The sequence below is a fragment of the Ruditapes philippinarum genome, unplaced genomic scaffold (genome assembly GCF_026571515.1).
Source record: "Ruditapes philippinarum isolate M1 unplaced genomic scaffold, ASM2657151v2 ctg667_1_1_1_1, whole genome shotgun sequence".
In the NCBI taxonomy this organism is placed as follows: domain Eukaryota; kingdom Metazoa; phylum Mollusca; class Bivalvia; order Venerida; family Veneridae; genus Ruditapes; species Ruditapes philippinarum.
In genome coordinates, this window is record NW_026859933.1 from 84,719 (window position 1) to 111,965 (window position 27,247).

At 31.3% G+C, this 27,247-nt stretch overlaps 3 protein-coding genes across 3 annotated transcripts; all 3 read right to left on the reverse strand.

Moving 5' to 3' along the window:
• Positions 1-2,953: 2,953 nt before the first annotated feature.
• Positions 2,954-6,686, reverse strand: LOC132758320 (uncharacterized). Its single transcript, XM_060749897.1, has 4 exons — positions 6,312-6,686; positions 5,289-5,391; positions 4,169-4,317; positions 2,954-3,625 (listed from the first exon to the last, which is right to left on the reverse strand). Exons 2-4 carry the CDS (start codon positions 5,312-5,314, stop codon positions 3,414-3,416), a joined length of 387 nt encoding a protein of 128 aa, XP_060605880.1. The 5' UTR covers positions 5,315-5,391; positions 6,312-6,686; the 3' UTR covers positions 2,954-3,413.
• LOC132758340 (cryptic protein-like) lies at positions 5,368-15,914 on the reverse strand. The gene is made up of 7 exons (XM_060749956.1): positions 15,846-15,914; positions 14,614-14,688; positions 13,847-13,943; positions 13,474-13,622; positions 13,135-13,277; positions 6,312-6,383; positions 5,368-5,391 (listed from the first exon to the last, which is right to left on the reverse strand). Exons 2-7 carry the CDS (start codon positions 14,684-14,686, stop codon positions 5,368-5,370), a joined length of 558 nt encoding a protein of 185 aa, XP_060605939.1. The 5' UTR covers positions 14,687-14,688; positions 15,846-15,914.
• A 4,917-nt stretch (positions 15,915-20,831) lies between these two features.
• On the reverse strand, positions 20,832-26,895 carry LOC132758344 (uncharacterized). Its single transcript, XM_060749959.1, has 5 exons — positions 26,790-26,895; positions 25,538-25,612; positions 24,677-24,773; positions 24,055-24,203; positions 20,832-21,357 (listed from the first exon to the last, which is right to left on the reverse strand). The coding sequence occupies exons 2-5, from the start codon at positions 25,608-25,610 to the stop codon at positions 21,146-21,148; spliced, it is 531 nt and encodes a 176-aa protein (XP_060605942.1). The 5' UTR covers positions 25,611-25,612; positions 26,790-26,895; the 3' UTR covers positions 20,832-21,145.
• Between the last annotated feature and the right edge of the window lie 352 nt (positions 26,896-27,247).

Sequence of the window (27,247 nt, forward strand, 5' to 3'; positions counted from 1 at the left end):
TAAACTTGGTAGACACTCACTAGAAGATAATTCATGCTTAATATCTAAACTCTAGCTCTTTGGGTATTTTAAAAGAATATTTTTTAAGTTTTTACTACATGTATATACATATAAGGAAAATCAATGATCCCCGGGGCGGGGCCAATTTTAACCCTAGGGCCCTTATTTGAACAAAAATGGTAAACACCCATTAGAAGATGTTTCATGCTAAATATCTTAGCTCTAGCTCTAAAGGTTTTTTAAAAGAAGATTTTTTAAGTTTTTACTATATAAGTAAAGGGAAAAACAATGACCCCCCTGGGGTGGGGCCAATTTTGACCCCAGGGCTTTTATTTGAACAAACTTGGTAGACACCCACTAGAATATGTTTCATGCTTAATAGCTAAGCTCTAGCTATTTGGGTTTTTTAAAAGAAGATTTTTTTTTAAAGTTTTTACTATATACATAAAGGGAAAATCGATGACCCTAGGGCATTTATTTGAACAAACTTGGTAGACACTGACTAGATGATGTTTCATGCCAAATATTAAAGCTCTAGCTCTTACGGTTTTCTAAGTTTTTTCTTTCAGTTGCCATGGCAACCAGAGTTCTGCTTGGAAGAACAAAGTTTAAAATTGACTACCAAAGAGATATTTCTGTGAAGTTTGGATGAAATTGACTTAGCGGTTTATGAGGAGATGTCGTTTAAAGTAAAAGTTTACGGACGGACGAAGGACGGACGGACGCCGGACGAAAAGCGATCACAAAAGCTCACCATGTCACTTTGTGACAGGTGAGCTAAAAAATGGATCTCATTTTTATGCTCAAACCATTTTATATTTTATTTTATTGCTATTTTCGTGACTTATGAATAATTTTATTCATTGGAATGCCATATGAAAAATAGATGTATTTAATTACGTTACATTACACTACATTACATCACACCACGTTAGTTAATTGAGAATCTATAATGAAAAAATAAAAAAGAAGTTTTAGTTTTTTATATTATAAAACAGATTATCGCAATATATATTGCGATATGGGTTACCTGTATCGTAATATATCACAATGCGGGTTTCACCATATCACATCTTGTTGGAACACTTAATGGCTCATTAAGCCCCCGAAATTCTTTTATCTTTAATTCTCAAAAGCCTTTTATTTTTGATGCTCTGCTATATTTTTCAAGATACTAACAACCATTGGCCAATTACCTGAACCTTCTTTTGCATATATTGCTGATTGACAATTTGTACAGTTATAGTGATGAAGTATGGCAGTCAATTTCGCCGGTACTGTATGGCAGTCAAAATACTACATGTACATGTATTTCTTTAACATTTTCATGGGGAAAGATCTGTTACACGAGGGATGGAGTTCTAATGATGACTTGTCAGGAGTTCTTGTGATAACTGTCCCGGAGTTCGTCGGAAAACTTTTGTAGAAACACTATAGGAACACTCGTCAAAAATTGTAATTTTCATCTTTAAAAATGAGTTTTATGTGCTAAATTAAACATTAATGATTAAGCTTGCCTTACATCTTGTATTAAATACTAATTTATAGTCCATTTTTCAGCGACTCTTGTTTAATATCTGGGAGTTTTGAGTAAAATTTCCAAATTATTTGCAAATTCACACATATTAAAGATCCTGTATGTTTTGTGATTGATATTGTAATTGTGTATATACCACACTTGCAAAAAGTTATATATGTATATAATTATGCAAATAAAACAATTTTCAAACATCGAAGAATATGTAAAATGTGAACTGCAAATATTTGTTCACATTATATTTAATCAATAAATTATATGCATTCATTTCTTATTGGAAATTTTGACTTAGAATTTACAGAAAATAAAATTCTAATTACCTCCCTTTATTTACATGAAATGTTAAATTCGGTAATATCTTTATAAAAAATGCTTATTGGAACTTACAATATTGACAAATCTTAATTTGAGCATCATATAAATGAAATAAAACCATGAAAAAAATGTGTTACAGGATCTTTAACCTGTTCATTTGTGCCATACAAAATTTACCTATACTTATAATACAAAGTTGCATACATAAAGCCCGGGCTTACAAATTTATGCCCGATTTTTCAAATGCCCCGGAGTTCTTGTGAACAGTTGTGTGACAGTTATCACAAGAACTCCTGACAAATTATCATTAGAACTGCATCCCTCATGTAACGGTTCCTGCCCCGTGATTTTGCTACTTTTATTACAAATAATTTCACATTTCACACCTGTATGACTAAACTGGCTATCTTTTAAATACATTGTCAGCATTTAATTTTTTTTTATGAATTCTTATAATATTATGAACATGTTCAGAGATCACATACTGTTGATTATAAATGTCAAGACCGCCATTCTTTAAACAGTCCTTTTAAACTGCGTGATCGGTAAAATCAAGTCATTTTACAAGAGGTACAAACTTAAAGCGATAGCAAAAAATCTTAAGGCGTAACACCTGTTCCTTTGCCATATTTTGCATGCACAGTGAGTTGCATAAGCAGTGTTCGGTAGCCCCGATCATTGAAGGCTTTGTTGATTTTATTGTTTTGTTTTTGTTTTTGCTAGAGAGACTACAGGTGTTATGTCAGGTATCGGACCACAGTAGATTTTGGGCTTCTACGGAATGGTTCAACTGCCTGACTAAAATAAAAGGGATAATTTCATTATAGATTTGCAATGTTATGACATATATGCTCTTATTAAAATGTTTTTTTTTCCAAGGTTTGGCAGTTTGGGGTTAGAAATATCAGATGTGCTAGCATTGCCTATAGAACATTAACGGCAGGAACTTGATATTTAGTTAAGAGTGCTACCTAATCGTGTTGCAAGCAGTTAAAGTAAAATCATAGTGCGGACAATATAACAGTTGGTATAAAAAAAACTGAAGAAAAAAAGTAAAGAAAAACAACAGCAAAACTGGCATAACCGAGTAATTTTATTGTAGGTACAATTATTAATGGTTCTGATTCTATAACGTTGGAGTAACGGGCTAATCATGTAGATGAATAAATTACATTTTACAAGTGTATAGCCTATTAAAATTTCATATACAAATATTATTAAATCCAAAACAGTTGTTATTACACAACAGAAACTAATCATTTCGTCTTCATGAATGTCAGTTTCCCTCCTCTCGTCATCTTGAACTAATGCCGTCATCTTGAACTAATGCCGTCATCTTGAACTTACGCCGTCGTATGTTGTGTCTCACTCTCACATATATATTGTATTTAATGTAAGAACGACACATATGTTTCTTTCGTTTTCGTAGTAAGAATGTGTTGACCAGCGTTCTCTTGGTATGCGGAGTTACTTGCGCAGTCTGTTTCTGGTTTCGCTCCGAACCATTCCTTTGGAAAACGGTTGTGTTTGATTTATCTTCCGCGTATCAGACAATATACGTTCATGAGCCGACACTTTTGTAGACGGTGAAATAAATAGTCACCATCGTTAGCTGCCATACCGGAACTCTAAAGCTAGTGGTTCCAGACGTCACTTCCGTATCCGGTACGTAGTCAAAGTCGTCGTAGAATTTATCGTAATCTTCAGCCTTCTTGTCCATTCCAACCATATAGTCTGCATTTTTATCGTAACCTTCGACATATGATAATTTTTCTGCAAAATAAATAAAATTCAGAATGTTCAGGAATGGTACAATGTTCAATAAAAATGAATAAAACTGATATTATTTCTTTTTAGTGCTTATAAAGATTTATGTTTAGGTGTCAAATAGACTGATGTCTAAAAACCTAAAAAAAATAAAGTTTGAATTTTTTACATAAATAAGCTAAGGCATATTAAACAGACATATGCAAATATAGTTAAGAAATGTACTTGGAAATAAACTGAAAGTCGTATTTTTGTGCTTTTCTTAGTCCGATTTGGATGAAAAGCGTTGAAACGCTTTCCAGTTTGGGGGTTATTTATACAATTTGAATAATTACTCTAGAAGAAATGAGTGAGCGAATTATCTGAAATTTTACACAAAGGTTATTGGTCTTGATCAACATCAAATGGAAAATTTATCTCGAAAAATTATTTCTAGTCCCATGTCAAAAAAAGACTCAGTGAATTCCCTTTAAAGTTATTGAAATCTTAATTCAAATAACGAGAGATTATAAAACACGAATTTGTATTAATTCAAATCATTAAACTTACTGCATCCATGAATTGTGGTGACTTTACAAGTCATTCTACCGTCGAAGCAATGACAAAGGTGACAACCGGAAGCCATCCACGTTCCGTGACGAATACTTCCGCACGAGCGATGACGTACACGGTGCTCACAGAAACGGCCATAGAAATTTCTGGAATAGACAAAAAGACATTATAATAAAAGAATTGCATTTATTTAAAAACAAGTTAATATACTTTACTTATAAAAATAGATATTAAGTGATATTTGGTGAAATTAACAAATATGAGCACTTTGTTACTATAAATAGATCTATTTATTACATGTTTTGCAGTAGATTACTGAATTATAACGGTTAATTATATTCTGATAATTTCACAGTAATGATTACCAAATATAATTTCACAGTAGCCGAACTATATTTGGCGTAAAAATAAAATATTTATCATTAATGAATGTTTTTTTCAGCGGAAATGTAGTCAATCATAATAAAAAATGTACGTGATAACTGTAGTTCGTAAATATTTACGAACGTTGTGCTGAAAAACATCTAAAATCTAAAAATAATCATGGAATTATATTTTGCTTCAACATTGTGACGTCATTATTTGATGACGTCATGAAGATAAGAGCATGACGTTACGCGGCAAAAATCAGTAAAATGGTGTAAAAATCTACAATAAAATCATGAAATAAACAGAAAATTTGTTTGTTTTACATGTAAGATCAAATAATATTTCACTCGTGAACCCCAGCTATTATATTTTCACTCGTGGCTACGCCACTCGTGGAAAATATTGCATCTGGTGTTCACTCGGTGAAATATTTTTCGATCTTACACTGAAACAAACAAATATCCTCTATATATATAAAAAAAAATGACATTCAGATGATACGTTTTCAATATTTCATCGGACCAATGGTCTATGAGGACAAACAGAAACATGATAAATGACAAGACAGTGTAAAGCATATACATACAATATTGATAAGCGGAGAAGGTATGCACAATTTTTATGTTATCATTAAAATGATATAAAAAAAAACTTCAAACGTATATAATTCTAAAATAAATTACCACTGTATAGCAAAAGTTGCGGAGCGGTTATCTTCAGATGTTAAAATTTAGTCAGCTGTACTTACCGTTTGCAGTGACAGAATGTGTTCATAATGCATATACCGCCATTCAAACAACAACTCTTTTTATCGTCTGCTTCAAGATCTACTCTGCTTTTCTTGCCAGCATCTAAAATATACAAATGAAAATAAAAGAAATGCGCACAGTACTTAATCTTAAAACCTAAAATGGCTTTAACAGAATTCTAGATAGCAAATAGAAATTGCCAGACAGGTAGGCTTAAACTAAGTTATGAAGAAATGGCATGTATTTTGTCAGGCAAAAAAAATCTAAAAGGTATGTATTTTTATATAAACAAGATGCAAAATGAACGCTAATTTGGACATTTTACCCGGGGACACCCGATAAAACACTCGGCAAAGATTACAGTTTTATGACATTGTAATAAAATAATATCTCGGGAATTTTGACATATCGGTTTTGTAATATCAAAATCATTACTATGCATTTTTAGTTGATTTGAGATTATGCATGAATAACAAAATGATTTAAAGTTTTCGTCGTGCACATGTTAAACCCAGAGAAAATCCAACTAGACATTCTTCAGGTGCCGGACAACACGTTACTGGTTAAATCATGGGTACTTGTAACAATGTTAACACAGCAAGATAAAGTAATTCGCGTTGAATCTGTATTAAGATGTAATCATACCTTAAATAATCTGTTATCACACTCAAATGTTCATAGTCACGGAAATAGAGAAACAGTTATCTAATCTTTTAAGCTTTCTCATTTATGTACAACTATTTAGTGATTTACGAGGTATTCGCCAATGATGATAGTTACTTGATTTTAACAGAGACATAGATAACATCTACTAGTATGTCTCTGATTTTAATGCTTTTAGAGCAACAATACGCATTCTTACAAGTGAAATTTACATGTATCCGGCAATACTTACTAAGAAGGGCTTAATCTTATGTTGCTTAGAACTTATTACCCAAGCCCTTTGCTTTTTGTTATTTACCTATCCTTTGTATAATATTTGACATTTTGATGCAATAAAATATGTTCAAGCTAATACTTACCAATAATGTTCTTTCTGTCTTTGTTATGTGTCCTTTTTCCTCGGCTGGTTGCATGCAAAGGTCTTGCCAAATCTATAAGAGAAAACGTGAGTCAAACTACAAAGTATTCAACCAATTTTAATGTTCCTACTATGTCCGGTATTGTGAATGGAAGAATATTTTTGGTTTTTAATTTCGAATCATTCCCACCAAACTCGGTATTTCAAACATTCTAAAGATAAAAATGAACGTAAATAAATGATAAATCATTTCACACAGCTGACAAATGTTTAAAGATTAAACACGATTAACAATTAATGGTTGATGACTATGTGACGAAGTTTCTGAGATACCAAACAATTCAAGATTGAGGTAGACACGCGAATTGCGAACTGGTGCATAGTGTGTCTCCAATTTACTGTTCTTTGACTCGTAGTTTACCCTTCCTATCTAACCAACGCTGACTGCTTTATCACTCTTCTTTTGGTCTATACAAATAATTTAACCACAAAAAAAGGTTGGCCCTTTTTGTAGAAATATTTCAAGCAATATAATTTCATTATATACTTCGATCAGGTGTGGGAATATTTTATCGTGAACAACGTACAAATTATTGGGGTACCAAAATACAGTGTCCAGAGAAAATCACTACGCCGGAACACAAAATGATTGCTATTTTTGTAAATTGACAGTGCTGCAAAACTCGGTATATTTTAACAATATTATGTTATTCCTGTACAAATACGAAATGTTGCAATAAGTTTAAAAACACCATTAATCCTTTAACGAGAAAATAGGGGTTCATGTAACAATAGAAATATAGTACATGTACTTAACGCAATACTTTTTAATCTTTTTCTTATCACTGCTTACAAGGCATATATCACTTAATTACTCTTTGCACCTTCTTATAAATATGATTTTAAAAATGGTGTGTTGGTTTTTAAACCAGATTATGGAAGTTATTCTTTCCCCATCAAATTTTTAAGGACCCTTGTGATTTAAGTAGAAATAATGATTCTACATGTATACACAAAAACATACACACACTAATGGGTGTTGTACGAATATCTTATTTAAACAAACGCACATTATTTTTATACACATAGACATAGTTTTATTGCAATCATATAAGGCTTATAAGCCCATGAAGACATGATAATAGCATAATACAAGACAACGAACAGCGCACATGTCGACATTATTAAACATAAGTATGGATGCATACCATGAAGACAACTCATATATGCAATATCAATCGGTGCCTATTATTTTACTTGATCATTACAGTCAACTAATTGCAATATGCGTTAATCTTAATGTTTTGCTGATAACATATCAGTCTAAGCGGACTTTGATGTTAAAAACTACAAGAACGCTTTCAAAAGGATCGGACCGTTGACTAAAATCACTACCGAAGTCTTCTCTTACAGATAAGCCGGGTACAAATTCTCGGATTGTAATGTAGGTCCAACACCCGGCTTCTTAGATTATCTTGATGAATATGATAAAAACCATACAACAGCCACTTAAAAACCATACCGATATATGGAACATAATAAATATATAAAAATTATGTTTGAAATTGTTATAATAGAATTTCTGATAATGAATAAACTACATATATATTACCTGATAGATCCTGACTTGATTCTAAGGCTGTAGCAGTAACAACAAACGTAATGAACAAAATACTCCTGAAATATTAAATATGATATGTTAATCTTTGTTATGTTTTATGGTATAAATCTGTAACATTACTACATGTATATAATCAATATTAAATCAAAGTTTGCTTATTGTGATCATATATTACTTTTCCTTACATATAACCTGACACATTATGTATGTCCCTGATCTAAACTTATTCATAAGCGCCTTTGGTCTTTGCTATGAATAATAATTGCTTAATGTAAAGATGACGCTAAAACCAGTTTTATATTAAATCACAAACAAATGCATTAAATTACAAAACTAAAATATTTTAAAATGTATATAATAATCAGTTTCAACTATTTTACAGTCAGCTAAAACTTACTATATATGAAGAGTAATCCTGGATGATTGACTGAATGTATAAATAACTTACATGTTTGTGTGAAATAAATCCATATTTAAACAATTTTAAAATCCAATGTATCTCAATGTACACAAATGTTAAAACTTGTTTATCTTAAGATTAAAGTCTGAAAGTGATTTGAAAATATTTTCTGAAGTCTTATATATCATCCACGTGCTTTTATTTACAAATTAGCGGTATGGTGCTAGTCCTTTCTTATTGGTTAAGCATGTAAATTATTACCGGTCACGTGGTGTTAAATTGCCAATGACATCGCACCTTTAATCAGATACGTCCGCCCCGCAGGAACTTCTTACTGGTGAGATAAATACCGTCTTAATTTTGATGAATTATGTAAGTAATTTAACACTTAAATCAAGTGTAGATTAATTATATAAACGGAAACAATCACATGCACAATTGAACAACAAATTGACCGTGTGTCAAAAATTGCTCAACAGCATATTCTGTGCAACTGATCCATACCGAAAACTATCAATAAATTACATTATCCATTCTGTAAAATCAATGCATATTGTAAAGCATACGATAAAATAATTAAATGCATGCTAAAAAATCCAACTTTCAAATGATAGATAAAAAAAGTTAAAAAAAAGTGATAATGAATTTCCCAAGCAAACCATGATCAGACACCAATTCATAAACGTTGTGATGCTATTTTAAAAAAAACCACACACACACACACAGTTAAAAAAAGAGTAACGAATGACTCGGTTTGTTTACATTAAGTGTATTTTATTTAATACTTATTCTGCAGATAAGTTAGGAAACGCAGTTGCTAATTTATGCTATAACCTGCATAATGTGTCATTCAATAAGATCATTTATTTCATCATTTTTATGGTAAAAGAATATATATCAACAACAAATTATACGTTCATTAATATGGGAACTTTAAAAGCACGATAACTTAGACTACATAACATTACGTCACATCACGTCACGTAAGGTTAGTTACATTACACATACAAAAACACCGTGGAAATAAGCTTTGACAGTTGGTTTCAGATGTAAAACTCCCTATATATATGGATCGTATTTTCTTGAAAACTTATACCATTTTGATTTATTTTTCATGTCTCGTTCCAGCGTATAAAGGGATTTGAGTTCCATATCCAACATCAAGGTACTGTTTAAAGGAACGCCAACTTAATATCATATTTGAATCACATCCGCATGTCCATACCGTCGGCAACAGTATAGATTTTCTTTATTTTTCATTTAAAATTTGGTGCGAATATGCTACTTACATAAATCTACAGTAAATGTTTTTATTCACATCAATGGATGTCATGGATAATATCCCCGTCTGCATTATCATTTAACGTAAATACGGTATCCACATTATTTCCTACCAATTTGGTGAACACCCCTTTCTGACTTCCTTACGATTCTCATCGTTGAAATCTATGGTATTCGAATAACCATTGTTTCATGTGCTTTTAGAAATATCATCATTTTAGTTTATTATTTGGCTACATGGAGCTTTATTCGTCAAAATGGAACATCTTGACATATATATTGCAATAATAGTATGGCGGTCAGAGAGTTGTATACGGTAAGAGCTTTATTCAGCCAGAGCTTTTTACGGTAAGAGCTTTATCCAGCGAGAGCTGTATACATAACATAATCTTTATTTGGCATAACATAGCATGAGCATACATAGTATGAGTATACGGTATGACCTATATTGTTATTCTTTGTTTATGGGTTGAAAATGAAAAAAAAAAAAACAAGACTTCTACTATCGGACATACATGTATTTGTGTATACTTAAAGCCAGGACTATGTTTATTTAAAATGATTTCGTTGATATATAGTCCTTACCTAATAGAAAACTAAGGATCTAATAGAAAACTAAGGTAATATTTGTGTTCGAAGTCTACATGTACTAGTATTTGTTTAAAAGACATCAAATAAATACATGTAATATGTATATAGTCATACCTTTACAGAAATGAATGACACTCCCAGATGCATTTGTCTGGTTTACTCATTTTCTATTATTCAAATTTAACCCGTTCCACGTTATATATTTCTCAAAGGGACTTCTCCATCTTTCAATCTGGACTTCGGGAAAATGTCAAAGTATGAACAACACAGAAAAAAAGAAACACACAATAAAAGAATCGGATCCGGAACATTTTAAAGGCTCTACGCCGAGCGCTTGAGAATTCTATGACAGGCGTTTGAAGGAAAAATGGCTTTAGGAACACAAAAAGTACCATTGATCACTTATCAACAGTTAATTATATTATTGATACTAGAAAACAAGAAGACATTGTCAACTGCGAGTGTGCTTTCATTGATCCACGCAAGCCATATGTTTTAATGAATCGTCACATTTTATGGGGTAAACTTGCTAATGTTGGTGTAAATGGTATCTAAAGAAGGACTGTTAAGTCTGTTTATGATAATGTTTCATGTTCAGTTAGAATTAATGGTTTTCTGACTGTGACTGGTTTTCTATAAGGACAAGTATAAAACCAGGCTGCTCATTTTCGCCGATGCTGTTTAATATTTTAGATAAATGAAGGTTGAAAATCAGTGTGTCTATTTTGCTTTCTGCAGATGATTTTGTAAAAATAGCAGATTATACTGAAGATTAACAACAATGTATGTTGAATTTATGTATGGTAAATAAATATGTGTATCAACAGTGGCACGGGTTTGGAAGCTATATATGTTTTAGCTAACAATCGTGAAGCGCGCAGAATCGCACATAGGATAAAAGGTGAAGAGAGATGATGACACGTCCAAATGCTGATGAAATATTGTATTTTTTTATTGAGAATTCAAAGGGGTCATACCATGCGCGCGCATCCTGAAAATTCTGATACCGCGAACACTTTTTCAACCGGTATTTTGAACAAAAAAAGAGTCATGTAAAGCAATCAGAATAGATTTGAATTTAATTTCTTTTGCAAAGAAGATGTCCTTACTTCTAGTTTTAATATTCCAAATGTCTTGACACAAGTCTTCCCTTTCTCGTCAGTATTTCGCGTTGAATGCGATTTTGATACTGCGTACACCCGGCGTGTTAAAATGTTACAGAAATTGGAAATTGTCGATTAACACAGCTGGAAGTTCTTTTATTGAAGAATCTATCTCATAAATATATTTTCAATCTTTGTTATTTTTCTTTTGTACGCAATATTTTGTAGAAGGTATGGGTTTGCATGAAGTATTTATTTTGTTTTGCATTAGAACTATGCTCTTTTTTCCCTTTAGTTAGAATAAATAGGCATAATATTTTATCATGGAAACGTTTCTTTAAATGTTGATATACATTTCATATTTTTGCATTTGTTTTACATTAAGTAAAGTAAAGTAAAGTAAAGTAAAGTAAAGTAAAGTAAAGTAAAGTAAAGTAAAGTAAAGTAAAGTAAAATAAAGTAAAGAAGTGAAGTGAAGTGAAGTGAAGTAAAGTTAAGTAAAGTAAAGTTAAGTTAAGTTAAGTAAAGTAAAGTTAAGTAAAGTTAAGTAAAGTTAAGTTAAGTAAAGTTAAGTTAAGTTAAGTAAAGTTAAGTTAATTAAAATTAAGTTAAGTTAAGTTAAGTTTAAAAGTTAAGTTAAGTTAAGTAAAGTAAAGTTAAGTTCAGTTAAGTTAAGTAAAGTTAAGTAAAGTTAAGTAAAGTAAAGTTAAGTTAAGTTAAGTTAAGTTAAGTTAAGTAAAGTAAAGTAAAGTTAAGTAAAGTAAAGTAAAGTAAAGTAAAGTAAAGTTAAGTTAAGTTAAGTAAAGTAAAGTAAAGTAAAGATAAGTAAAGTTAAGTTAAGTAAAGTAAAGTTAAGTTAAGTAAAGTAAAGTTAAGTTTAGTTAAGTTAAGTAAAGTTAAGTAAAGTTAAGTAAAGTTAAGTAAAGTTAAGTAAAGTTAAGTTAAGTTAAGTTAAGTTAAAAGGTTAAGTAAAGTAAAGTAAAGTTAAGTGAAGTTAAGTTAAGTTAACTTAAGTTAGTAAGTAAGTAAGTAAGTAAATGTGTATTACGCCGTTTGTGGCATAATTTTTGACATGTGGAGACACACCGGGTCAGACAATAAAAACGTCGGTTAAGTTTATAGCCGAATAAACAACTGACATATTGCGGCAATTTTATTACTGTAACTATATCAAAGTTCTAAATGACTGTCGCTTAACGGGATATATATATTTTTGCAAGGGTATGGCCGATTCAGTTTAAGAGTAAATTCTGTTTTCACTATGAATTACTGATAATAAGTAACAGACGCTTATAACAATTTGAACATAGAAAGATAGAGAAATTCTTATTCGTTTGTATTTGACTTTATTGTGGTAACATCGTATCAGTTACAATAATTCAGTCATTATTAAGTCAATAACAATATTGTATATCATGGTAATTATCAACAGTAGAAGAATGTTATAGTTTTCATGAGTGTAATGATAAAGTTTTTAAATCAAACATTTGTTATAATACAACAATAACTAATCATTTCGTCCTCATGAATGTCAGCTTCCCTCCTATCGTCAGCATAAACTAATTCCGTTGTATGTTGTGTCTCACATAGATAGCATGCGTTCAGTGAAAAATATGACACGGTGATTTCTTTTTCCGTAGTATGAATGTGCCCCAGCATTGTCTTGGTGTGCGGAGTTACTTCGGCAGTCTGTTTCTGGTTTCGCAGTGAACCATTCTTTAGGAAAACGGTAGCGTTATTTATCTTCCGAATGACAGACGATTGACTTTCAGGAGCCCATACTTTTGTAGACGCTGAAATAAATTATCATCATCGTAAGCTGCCATACCGGAACTCCAAAGCTAGCAGTTCCAGACGTGACTTCCATTTCCGGTGCGTAGTCGTAGAACTTATCGTAATCTTCAGCCTTCTTGTCTATTCCAACCATATAGTCGGCATTGTTTTCGTACCCTTCGACATATGATAATTTTTCTGCAAAATAAATTGAATTCATAACAGTCAGCAAATATATTAATGATCAATAAAAGTGACATGACATGAAACAATACATTTTTAAGCTCAATTCTTTAAAACGACAAATAAGTGTTAAGCAGCCCAATTTAGAAATTTAAATCATGAGTGAATTCTATGCATGAAAATAAAATTAGTTTAAAATAATAAAACTTACTGCATCCATGAATTGTGGTGACTTTACAAGTCATTCTACCGTCGAAGCAATGGCAAAGGTGACAACCGGAAGCCATCCATGTTCCGTGACGAATACTTCCGCACGAGCGATGACGTACACGGTGCTCACAGAAACGACCATAGAAATTTCTGGAATGGACAAAAAGACATTATGATACAGGATTACAGATCTCTTTATTTTGTCCTTAGATACATGACATTACAACGTGAGAATATAATATATATGTTCAGGTGAATATCATATTACTATAATTAACTTTTACTTAATAGATATAATTAAACTGATATTTGTTGACATTGACAGAATAAAAAATAACTGTTTGAATGACATTAAGAATATCAGCTGTACTTACCGTTTGCAGTGACAGAAAGTGTTCATAATGCATATCCCGCCATTAAAACAACAACTCTTTTTATCGTCTGCTTCTACAATTCCTTTCGTGCCAGCATCTGAAATAAAAAGATGAAACTTTAAAAAATGTTTAAAGTATTTAAGAAAAATATATTTACAGTAATATATGAACTAATAACTGAACGCTTTGTGTGTCCTTTTTGTTTTTTGTCTTTTTATTCATTTTCTTTAATCGTGACAGTTATGAAAGACACATGCGGTACTTATATAAAGGATGTAATATCTTATTAGTGATAATGTAAACATATAAAGTAATTTTGATGGAACAAGTCTGACATGGTGATCTTTGACACATTTCATTTGGCATAAAGACTTCTACCACATTACATAGGGCTTTATAATTATGTCAGACGAAAAATTCTAAAAGTGTGAGCCACATAAACATATATTTTTTGGAATTTGCCAAACGAATGCTGTAAAAGGTGCGTAATTTAAACCTGTGATAGGCATTTATTGACAGGTGGACACACACCGGGCCAAATCAGTTTTCGGACAATAAAACAGTCGGTAGAGATTCTGACATTATTGAAGCACTTTTATAACGGGTGTAATCAAAAAATATTGCGAGTGATTTTGACATATCGGGTTTGCGATATCAAAATTAATATTGGCAAATATCTAAGGCGAAGTATAAATCGTGTAACTATGCGTTAAATTGCAAACAGCCAGCCGAGATAATCTATATCATATGTATTCTGCAATACTTACCTATAATGTTTTTTCTGTCTTTGTTATGAGTCCTTTTTTCTCGACTTGATGCCCGCAAAGATCTTGCCAGCATATCTAAAAGAGAAATTAAAAATTTTGATAAAATTAAGACCAGCTTCATTATGTTCAATCTTCATTGTATTCAATGTGTTGTAATGCGTGTATGACATCCTGCACTCTTCGTTTGGTCCATACAAATAATTTAACCACTTAAACGTATGGCCTTTATTGTAAATTATTTAAAGCAATGAAGTAAGTTCAGTATAGACCGGTAGCGGGGTCTCAATATATTCAGAAATAGTGATCAAATATTACTATTCAATTTCTGCGCTAATCGCAACTTTTCGACCATTTTCTTCAATCTCCGGATAACATAATAGTCCAGGTGTTCCGAATGCCGCTGCGCATTATGACAAAATGACAACATCCGGAATATAAAATAATTAACTGACAGTGCTGTAAAATAGGTTTATCATTATTATATAAACCTACCACCTTTAACGAGAAAATGGGGATAATATGACAATAGAATTTTGGTCAAATCCAATACTTTTTAATCTTTTACTTATCACTTCTTACAAAGCAAATACCACTTAATTAGACTTCTCACCTTCATATAAATATGATTTTAGCAACGGTGTGTTGGTTTTTAAAGCAGATTTTACAAAAGTTATTCTTTCCAAATCACATTTTCAATGACCCCTGTAATCTCAGCAGAAATAATGATTCTACATGTATACACATAAAAAGGTGCTGTACGAATATGCTATTTAAACCAAATAGGCAGTATTTCATACACAAGTGTGCACTACAAATCAGATTTCCATCTCAATCTGACTGTTGTTTTTTGTTGTTGTTTTTTATAAATATTTCTTTACAGTCAACTAATTGCAATATGCGTTAATCTAAATGCTTTGCTGATAACATATCATTCTAAGCGGACTTTGACTATAACATTCAGATGTAAAAACTACAACAACAATTTTAAAAGGATTGGACCGTTGACTTAAATCTCTACCGAAGTCTACTCTTACAGATAAGCCGGGCACAAATTCTCGGATTGTGAGGTAGGTCCAACACCCGGCTTCTTAGATATGATAAAACCATACAACACCTACTTAACAAGGATACCATAACGGTATATTTTTTTTACAAAAATCATGTTTGAAATTATGAGCTAATAGAAATGATGAAAAATGATTCAATTTCTGACATATACGAGTATATATTACCTGATATATCCTGACTTGATTCTAAGGCTGTCGCAGTAACAACAAACGTAATTAACAAAACACTCCTGAAATATTAAAATATGATATGTTAATCTTTGTTATTTTATGTTATTAATCTGTAGATCTATTACATGATCAAATATTAACACGAGTTTAGATTGATCAGACATATTGCCATTATGTACACTTTAGTCAAAAATGCCGTAAAAACACCTTCTAATTATAATAATCTGCCAATCTTCACAGAAAAGACTAGTTTAAGATTAATTTAGTACAAACATTTAGTTAATATTTATGACTATGATTTATTGTAATTAATTCTAAATATTCGTACAAAACTGAATGAATAACTTACATGTTTGTGTGAAATAAATCCATATTTAAACAAGTTTAAAATCCAATGTATCTCAATGTACACAAATGTTAAAACTTGTTTATCTTAAGATTAAAGTCTGAAAGTGATTTGAAAATAATTTCTGTAGTCTTATATATATGATCCACGTGCTTTAATTTACAAATTAGCGATAAATTACTGGTTATTTTCTATTGGCTAAGCGTGTAACCGATTACCGGTCACGTGGTGACATCGCACCTTTAATCAGATACGTCCGCCCCGCAGGAACTTCTAACAGGTGAGATAAATACCGTGCTTAATTTAATAAATTATGCAATTAATTTAACACTTTAATCAAGTGTAGATTAATTATATAAACGGAAACAATCACATGCACAATTGAACAACAAATTGACCGTGTGTCAAAAATTGCTCACGGTCGTCTTCAGCGAATTTTGACCATAGTGTCGTGTTCTCACTAAAGTCACAGTTTATCCTGTCACAATGATGATGAATTTTATGGTTTTCGTATAATACACACTAATATATTCCTATTTTATATTTACGTACTGCGTATATAAAAAATACAGATTTAATGTACAACACGTATACAGTTACGGTGAAATATCATCAGAAAATGGCGCTTCATTGACAAGAACTGTCAGAGGAGATAGCACGCTCTACTGGTGTAGGAAGACAACAACAGCGGACACCTGAGTAAAACCACCAACCTTCCGTAAACTAACTTGATAGATTCCTTACATAAACCCTGATACAACGGCAAGGGAAAAGGTGATTTGAAGTCGGCGACTCGGCCACGGAGGCATCCCCACAATTTTGATACTGACAAGTAAAAGAAGTTCAGAACTAGAAAAGAAAAGACATTTTTTTACAAATACAAGTTAAAAATGGGAATTGCTTTTGAAGTATCTTGTCATATGTGACGTGTGTGGCGATTAAATTTTTCATGAAAGTAACGATAGAAATGCCTTTTTAAAATGTAAATTAATTCAATTAAATAACGAAAGCGGTTTATTATTTGAAATTGAATTTGGATTAATCTGGAATATGTATATCAGAAGTATGAATATTGTAATGGGGGTGGATATCAGGAATATCTGTTTGAATTCAGTAAAATATTAAACTATTTCATTTGCCGTTAGGAGTAAATTTTGAGATTTGTTCTTGAATTACTGTTACAAAATATATAAACATTGTAAGATGACGAGGACCTGGATGAAAGACAAGTATATAAAGGTTAAATTAGGGTGGCTAAATAAAACGGCATCATTATTTCTTCTTCTTTATTACTTTACTAGTACAACTCCGTAATCATATTTTCCATACAGTCGAGCTAAAATGTTACAATATAACACTAAACATATATTGCAAAATCAATGTCAGTACAGAACTTCATTAACCTTGAAAAAAATATATAAGCAACTGGCGTGTACTAAAACCATTATTTCTTTAAATGCATGTATTGTATTTCTCATTTGTTAGAGATTTCCAATCCTACATATCAATTATGAATCATGTAAGTGTATTAAAGGAATAAAATTACCTCTTGTACATTTGACTTTATCGTTAAGTATAGACAATTGTTAAATTTGATATCTTCAAAAAAGTAAAAGTACCTATCTATCTAACTTCCCATTCCATTTCCGAGAAACTGACATTTTTAATGACCTACACAAAAAAAAATGAGATAAGTGTGTGTCAAAATGTTTTATTTTTTTATTTTCTGTTTCAAAATCTCTTGATGACCGGCTGAGTTTTAGACCGGACAGTGTGATGGACGGACAAACGGAAGGACGTTCTAATGAAAGGTACTATTGTGACTACTCCATTGTTTTCCTTTTTTTCTTTAAGCAACATACAGAAAATAGCCACATCAAAGCTTACGGAAGGAAAATCAGAGTTATCTATAACTAGAACTATCACTGAAGGTGAAAAATACCCCTACCAACAACTTTGACTTTTAAAAAGATAAGTGGTCTGAAGAAAAATTTGAACTAAATCTACAGTAAATGAAGTATCAACTGTGTACACAGATTTATTTCAATTAATTGTAATCCCAACCAGGATCTTCATATAAACTTGCTGTACACCAAGTTTGAATACAATATCTCATTTCTAACTCTAGTTATTGTCCGGACATCATTTTTCCATTTTTAGTAACGGTGACCTTGACCAAGGGGGTCAAAATGCAATACCAACCGGGGTCCTCATATAAGCTTGATATACACCAAGTTTGATTACAATATCTCAATCCTAACTCTTGTTATTGTCCTGAAACCATTTTTCTATTTTTAGTAACGGTGACCTTGACCGCAGGGGGTCCAAAAGCAATGCCAACCAGGGTCTTGATATAAGCTTGCTATACACCAAGTTTGATTACAATATCTCAGTCCTAACTCTAGTTATTGTCCGGAAACCAATTTTTTATTTTTAGTAACGGTAACCTTGACCCAAGGCCCCGTGTTCACAAAGATTTAAGGATCAGGATCAAGATCAGGATCAAATCTAAAAACCCTAATATTCTTCATTGTTTATCCTCATAGATAAATATCTAATTATAAATTTGATAAAAATGGACTTGAAATAGCAAATATATGAAATTTTAGAATAAATAAATTGTTAATTTTGCAAGATATGGGCATTTTACAGTTGATCCAAATATTGATCCTGATCCTAAAATTGATCCTTATTTTGATCCAAATATTTTTGTATTTGTTTTGTTATTTGTTGATTTTATCCCAAAACAGTTTGTTTTCTTTGCAAATCAGCATATTTTTACATTTTGAATATTTACAATTTAATTCAACAAAACACAAATAATTTTAATAACATTAAACAATGAAAATAAAATCAGGATCACTTGATCCTGATCCTGGAACACGGGGTCAGGGGTCCAAATGCAATACCAACCGGGAGTTTCATTTAAGCTTGCTTTACACCAAGTTTGATTACAATATCTCATTCCTAATTCTAGTTTTTGTATGAAACTATTTTTCTATTTTTAAGTAACGGTGACATTGTGGCATAATTTTTGACACGTGGTGACACACCGGGTCTGACAATAAAACAGTCGGTTAAGTTTATAGCCGAATAAACAACTATAATAAATAAATAAATACTTTTATTTCCTCCAATATTGAAGAGCATAACATATTTACAGAGGTGAACATAGATATATACATAAACAAGTATAATACATATTAACAGAATAGTATATCCAACTTAGCATCGTTCATATAGTAAGAAGAGATGCATTAGAAATATTTTACATTATCCGTGTGCTTGTGATAAACATCATTATGTCACATAGATTACAGTAATTTAAATTAGAAATAAAAAAAAAAACTGCTTACAGCATTAATTTTTATCCTTATAACATTATGTTGGCATATCTGTCACATTTGACAAAAGTCTATGCGGACGAAAACGAAAACGTATAGACTGATGAGATGACAATTACATGATATCATGTTATATATAAATATAGTTATACTATTTAGAGTTGGTTCCTATTTTGTTAGTTTAACAAGTCCTGTATTAGGTATTTATTACACCGAGTAAATTCCGGCTTTTTGTTCATTATAGAGACCTGGAACTCTATAAGATTTCACAGTCACCCTCCATGTACCAATTTTTTCTAGTTTGTGCGGATCTTTAAGAGATTACGAATAGACTTCGCAACTCTATAATTGCGCAACGCTAGACTGTCATTATCAGATGCTAGCCGGAAACATTGCCAGCATTGTTCCTCAGGTGACAACGCAAGAAGGTCTATAAATGTTGTCATTCCGCATTCCTCAATGACGGAGTCCCACAATCTGATTATATTGTTGTTGTTTACCGTACAGAAGCACATCAAGTGTACGATTTGATTTTCGCAAAGCCTGTTGCATTTTCTACATGTTACAACATATGACTGGGACATAAAACTACCTATACTTTCCATTAAAAAAGAACACATATACGCCGTTTTAGGGTTGTTTCTTGATACATACCACAGCGTCGCTGGCAATGAATACTGGATTATTCCACATAACTCACGTCTTGACAGTATTAATCGGTTAACACGCGTGTAGGTTGCAGTATTTGTAATGGCTGAGCGTAAAGTAACTTTCCATGCATATTTCGAAGGGAATACGCCACTTTCTAAATATGAGTAAAGGACACTTTCAAGATTATATTTCTGCAATAGTCTGTATACATCGGGTATAAATCCACGACTCTGATTGTCAAAGTTCAAATACTTTATCAGTCGCGTAATGAACACTTGTTTTGCCAAATATTGGCAAGGCAGACGACATAATTGGCCTAAGAAATTTAGCTTTCTGTATTTTATAACAGTTACTATATCAAAATTCTAAATTACTTTCGCTTAACGCGCATATATATATATATTTGCAAAGGTATGGCCGATTAAGTTTTTTGATAGAGAAAAATTCTGTTTTCACTATTCATTACTGATCAAGTAGCATGCGCTTATAACAATTTGAACATAGAAAGATAGAGAAATTCTTATTTGTTTGTATTTGACTTTATTGTGGCAACATCGTATCAGTTACAATAATTCAGTCATTATTAAGTCAATAACAATATTGTTTATCATGGTAATTTTCAACAGTAGAAAAATGTTTTTGTTTTCATGAGTGTAATGATAAAGTTTTTAAATCAAACATTTGTTATAATACAACAATAACTAATCATATCGTCCTCATGAATGTCAGCTTCCCTCCTATCGTCAGCATAAACTAATTCCGCTGTATGTTGTGTCTCACATAGAGAGAATGCGTTCAGTGAAAAATATGACACGGTGTTTTCTTTTTCCGTAGTATGAACGTGACAGCATTCTTTTGGTGTGCGGGGTTACTTCGGCAGTCTGTTTCTGGTTTTGTAGTGAACCAGGAAAACGGTAGCGTTATTTATCTTCCGAATGACAGACGATTGACTTTCAGGAGCCGATACTTTTGTAGACGCTGAAAGAAATTATCACTATCGTAAGCTGCCATACCGGAACTCCAAAGTTAGCGGTTCCAGACGTGACTTCCGTTTCCGGTGCGTAGTCAAACTCGTCGTAGAACTTGTCGTAATCTTCAGCCTTCTTGTCTATTCCAACCATATAGTCTGCATTGTTTTCGTAACCTTCGACATATGATAATTTTTCTGCAAAATAAATAGAATTCATAACGGTATATTAATGATCAATAAAAATAAAAGTGACATGGTATACTATTATTGACATCGTATCATGAAAAAATGTATTTTAACATTGATTCTCCACTAAACGTGCAAATTAGAAAATATTCTGTCCCTCGAGTATATTTTGTTGCACTGCAGTTGAAAAATACTTTTTGGGCATTCCATTGCTTCATTACATAGTCATGTATGTAAAGCATCCAAATTAATGACTTAGTCTGTTAGATCTATACGAAAATATTATCATGCAAAGGTGCTGTATAACCCATTATGTAATGTCCCCAGGCTTGGTGCCTTTATTACTGTTGGTTTTACATATTTTCACCTGAAACATGTGTTGAAGAAAAATTGCTTTAGTATTAAGTTTTAGTTTAATTGTCTAAGTGAGCGATTTTTATTGTTTTCTACAGTGAATTTGAAAAAAAGTTACCAGCTGAAATGCATGTCCCTCATATATTGAACAGATACGTTACCACACTTCAGGTAAACCTGAGTAAGAGTAATATGAACTTGTAACATATTAATAGTTTGCTAATGAACTCAAGTTTTATCATATTTCATTATTCAAAAATAATTTTGACGACAATATACATGCTAGAACCACAATGCCTTTGCAATGATGAGGCAATTTGGATTATACTTTAAAGTGAAACAGATACGTTACCATGATATCCCACTGAGAAACATTTACTATTACCAGTACTTAAAAGTAGGATCGCATTTATGCATTATTCATATATATGCTTTACAAAACTTAATATTTCAATATATTTGGCAAACATGTGTGTATATCTGATATATTTTAGTTTTTTGTCCAACAGATACGTTACCAACAGATACGTTACCAATATTTATTGTTTGAATCTTAATTGACGATTTTGCTCAATTTTGAAATAGTTTCATGTAAAAAATCACAGCATAACGTACATGTAGCCAATGAATGATGCTTTGATCTCGATTTAATTGGAAAACTAAAAATGTGAATCAGGAATTTGAAATTCAAGGATTAGTTGAGCCAGTTTTCTAGAAAATAAAATGTTGAAAAACAGGAAAGAAACATATAAAGATTTACTGTTTTATTTCCTGGAATAAATATATGTTGATATCTTTTTGGTTTGCAAAATTTGTATTAAAAATAAAATGTAGAGGACTGTATAACTTCTGGTAACGTATCTGTTTATCAAAGTAACGTATCTGTTCAGAATGAGATTTGAGTACTGTTTAATATATATAACTAAATCTTCAACAAAACTTTGGTTAAAATAAGTAATATATGGTTAGGCAATATATAACAGCCCTGTAACTTTATGAAAAAACATATTAAAGTATTTTTAAATGAATGCCCGTTTAAGTTTCTAAATTTTAGTCAGGGTCGTATCAAGATTTTCTGTCTATGGTAGGGATGGACTAATTGGATATAGCTCAAAATCTTGGAGGTGCACATAATATATATGGATTGATTATAATACTAAGTTGGTTTTCTTTAAGCGGTACCATTGTTTCTGATATAATTTTGTTAAATGTAGATAAGCAAATACATGTACGCTTACTCATATCACGAAGTATGACAAAATCAAGGATCGAGATTGTACCAGTATATAAAGAAAAAGTATATAGAAAAAAATAAAGACAATTGAACAGCAGATGAACCAAAAAGACAACAGAATGTCAATTCACACTAGTCTATGTCAGAAACACTCACATAAATCTAGCTAATTAATATTCTAATTGATGAGTGTCTTTATTCAAATGTTCTTGTTAAGTTCAATCTGTTTCTTAAAGTCACAATGTTATTTGACTATTTGAAGCTACACATAAAACAATAAAACTTAAAAAAAACTTTAAATGATATTGTGTGTTCTGTTTAATATTAAAAGTACTGGTTCAGACATATCATTTATTGGTCAGTTGTTTAAAAAACTTTATGGATATCTATCTATGTGTTCAGGGTTTCATAGAATAACTGTGAAACAGATACGTTACTATGATTTAATATTTGTTTCCACTTAGCGGAATAAATTTATACTGTTAAGTAAATCCGAGCAATATTGTGTCAATAGATAAGTATGGAACATCAGTATTTTTATACCTAAAATGCTTAAATAAGTAACTCATGTATTTGGAATAAACAAGTCTGATTAATAAGTAACATTTTCATCAGCTCAAGTTCAAAAGCTATTCTTAGACGTAGATTTTTTTAAAATGCATATTAATGCATAATATTTTGTAATATATACTGGTGCTATAATGCTGAAAGAATGATAATAAATTTCTAAATCGTGTATATTCATGCTAATTATTTCTATCTAGTCTCTGAAAGCAATTGGAAAAATGGTAACGTATCTGTTTTTCTACAAATCTCGAATTCTTGGTAACTTAATTTCAGGAAATATTACAAGTTTTTTGGTGAAATGTTAAAAGAACCAGTATGTGTTCAATGTTATACATGAGTTGTACCAACTAAAAAAGGTGTCTGGGTAACTATTCGCAAATGTCAATTATTCACTATTACTTACAGCCTAATTTGAATGTTTAGTGGAGAATCAATGTTAAGCTTAATTCTTTAAAACGACTGATAATTGTAAAGCAGCCCAATCTAGAAATTTGAATTATGAGTGAATTTTATGCATGAAAATAATATTATTTTAAAATAATAAAACTTACTGCATCCATGAATTGTGGTGACTTTACAAGTCATTCTACCGTCGAAGCAATGGCAAAGGTGACAACCGGAAGCCATCCACGTTCCGTGACGAATACTTCCGCACGAGCGATGACGTACACGGTGCTCACAGAAACGACCATAGAAATTTCTGAAATGGACAAAAAGAAATTATGATACTGGATTACAAAACTTTTATTTTGTCCCTAAGATGATAAAGTTTTTCGCCGATGAGTATGGATTAAATGTTCCTGTAGATGTTAAAGAGCTTCATAGGGATTCTTCAACTAAAATTGATCCGATCAGTATCCATCAGATGATACTAGTGCAAATGTATGTTATTAACAGACAAAGTGTTATCAACAGGCCATGTAGAAAATATGTATACCATATTACTAAAATATCAAGACAATGTAATTATGTATGTAAACTGATTAATCATCGTATTCAATAAAGGTAGAAATTTACGGCAGTGAAAAAGAAGGTTAGCAAAAAAGTTATTAACGAAAGAGTAATTTAACTTTTTACTAATGAATATAAATATTAAGTGATATTTGTTGACATCGACAGAGGAAAAAACAACAACTCTGTTTGAATTACATTAAGAATATCAGCTGTACTTACCGTTTGCAGTGACAGAAGGTGTTCATAATGCATATCCCGCCATTTAAACAACAACTCTTCTTAGCGTCTGCTTCTACAGCTCCTTTCTTGCCAGCATCTAAAATATACAGATGAATATTAACAGAAATGCTTACAGTATTTAAGAAAAATATATTTACAGTAATATAATGTTAAGAACTGAACGGTGTACGTGTCCTTTTTTGTTTTTCGTCTATTTATTCATTTTCGTTGGTTTTAATCGTGACAGTTATATATTCATATATTTGAAAGACATATACGGCACTTAAATAAAGGACGTAATATATAATTTGTGATAATGTAAACAGAAAAAGTAATTTCCAAGGAACAAGTCTGACATGGTGATCTTTGACACATTTCATTTGGCAGATTCGTTTTCATTTAAAGACTTTGTATGAATGACACTGTCTACCACATTACATAGGGCTTTATAATTATATCAGACGAAAAATTCTAAAAGTGTGAGCCACATAAACATATATTTTTCTCACATCTTAAAAGATCAACGCCTAGCATGTAGAGAGATTTTTGGAATTTGCCAGACGAATGCTGTAAAAGGTGCGTAAATTAAACATGCGATAGGCATTTATTGACAGGTGGACACACACCGGGCCAAATCAGTTTTCGGACAATAAAACAGTCGGTAGAGATTCTGACATTATTGAAGCACTTTTATAACGGGTGTAATAAAATAATATCTCGGGTATTTCGACATATTGGGTTTGCAATATGAAAATTAATATTGGCAAATATCTAAGGCGAAGTATAAATCGTGTAATTATATGTTAAATTGCAAGCAGCCAGCCGAGATAATCTATATCATATGTATTCTGCAAAACTTACCTATAATGTTCTTTCTGTCTTTGTTATGAGTCCTTTTTTCTCGACTTGCTGCCCGCAAAGATCTTGCCAACATATCTAAAAGAGAAAATTGATAAAATTTAAGACCAGCTTCATCGTGTTCAATCTTCATTTATTCAATGTGTTGTAATGCGTGTATGACATACTGCACATACAAATAATTTAACCACTAAAACGTATGGCCTTTATTGTAAATTATTTAAAGCAATGGAGTAAGTTCAGTATAAGCATAGACCGGTAGCGGGGATATCTAATGGTTGTCTCAATATATTCAGAAATAGTACATCACATATTACTGAGCAGAGAGTCTATGCTAATCGCAACTTTTCGACCATTTTCTTCAATCTCCGGATAACATAATAGTCGAGGTGTTCCGAATGTCGCTGCGCATTATGACAAAATGACATCCGAAATATAAAAAGTGCTGTAAAATAGGTTCATTATTATTATATAAACCTACCACTAACATAATTAATCATTTAACGAGAAAATGGGGATAATATGACAATAGAATTTTGGTAAAATCCAATACTTTTAAATCTTTTTCTTATCATTTCTTACAAAGCAAATACCACTTAATTAGACTTCTCACCTTTTTATAAATATGATTTTAGCAACGGTGTGTTGGTTTTTAAAGCAGATTATACAAAAGTTATTCTTTCCCCATCAAATTTTCAATGACTCCTGTGATTTTAGTAGAAATAATGATTCTACATGTATACACATAAAAAGGTGCTGTACGTATATGTTATTTGACCCAAAACGCAGTATTTCATACACAAGAATGCAGAATGCACTACAAATCAGAATATTTCCATTTCAATCTGACTTGTTTTTTTTTGTTTTTTTTTAAATATTTCTTAAATGTCAACTAATTGCAATATGAGTTAATCTAAATGTTTTGCTGATAACATATCATTCTAAGCGGACTTTGATGCAAACATTCAGATGTAAAACCTACAACAACAATTTTAAATGGATTGGACCGTTGACTTAAATCACTACCGAAGTCTACTCTTACAGATAAGCCGGGCGCAAATTCTCGGATTGTGAGGTAGGTCCAACACCCGGCTTCTTAGATATGATAAAACCATACAACACCTACTTAACAAGGATACCATAACGGTATTTTTTTATACAAAAATCATGTTTGAAATTATGAGCTAATAGAAATGATGAAAAATGATTCATTTCTTCAATTTTTATGATAGAATTCATCTACATAATATATTACCTGATATATCCTGACTTGATTCTAAGGCTGTCGCATTAACAACAAACGCAATTAACAAAATACTCCTGAAATATTAAAATGACATGTTAATCTTTGTTATTTTATGTTATTAATCTGTAGATCTATTACATGATGAAATATTAAGATGAGTTTAGATTGATCAGACATATTGCCGTTTTGTACACTTAATCAAGATTATTCAGTCTAAAATGCCGTAAAAACGCCTTCTAAAAATCTGCCAATCTTCACAGAAAAGACTAGTTTAAGATTAATTTAGTACAAACATTTAGTTAATATTTATGACTATGATTTATTGTAATTAATTCTAAATATTCGTACAAGACTGAATGAATAACTTACATGTTTGTGTGAAATAAATCCATATTTAAACAATTTTAAAATCCATGCAATGTATCTCAATGTACACAAATGTTAAAACTTGTTTATCTTAAGATTAA

What these genes read in the sequence shown, in the direction of transcription:
- LOC132758320 (XM_060749897.1), bottom strand. Translation starts at nt 5,314, where the DNA reads ATGAACACATTCTGTCACTGCAAACG. An exon ending in ACATTCTGTCACTGCAAACG is followed by an intron (nt 4,318 to 5,288) that starts GTAAGTACAGCT and finishes TGTCTATTCCAG; the next exon opens with AAATTTCTATGGCCGTTTCT. An exon ending in CACCACAATTCATGGATGCA is followed by an intron (nt 3,626 to 4,168) that starts GTAAGTTTAATG and finishes TTTATTTTGCAG; the next exon opens with AAAAATTATCATATGTCGAA.
- LOC132758340 (XM_060749956.1), bottom strand. Translation starts at nt 14,686, where the DNA reads ATGCTGGCAAGATCTTTGCGGGCATCAAGTCGAGAAAAAAGGACTCAT. An exon ending in ACTTTCTGTCACTGCAAACG is followed by an intron (nt 13,623 to 13,846) that starts GTAAGTACAGCT and finishes TGTCCATTCCAG; the next exon opens with AAATTTCTATGGTCGTTTCT. An exon ending in CTGCTAGCTTTGGAGTTCCG is followed by an intron (nt 6,384 to 13,134) that starts GTATGGCAGCTT and finishes TTTCTCTTATAG; the next exon opens with ATTTGGCAAGACCTTTGCAT.
- LOC132758344 (XM_060749959.1), bottom strand. Translation starts at nt 25,610, where the DNA reads ATGTTGGCAAGATCTTTGCGGGCAGCAAGTCGAGAAAAAAGGACTCAT. An exon ending in AGACAGAAAGAACATTATAG is followed by an intron (nt 24,774 to 25,537) that starts GTAAGTTTTGCA and finishes TGTATATTTTAG; the next exon opens with ATGCTGGCAAGAAAGGAGCT. An exon ending in CACCACAATTCATGGATGCA is followed by an intron (nt 21,358 to 24,054) that starts GTAAGTTTTATT and finishes TTTATTTTGCAG; the next exon opens with AAAAATTATCATATGTCGAA.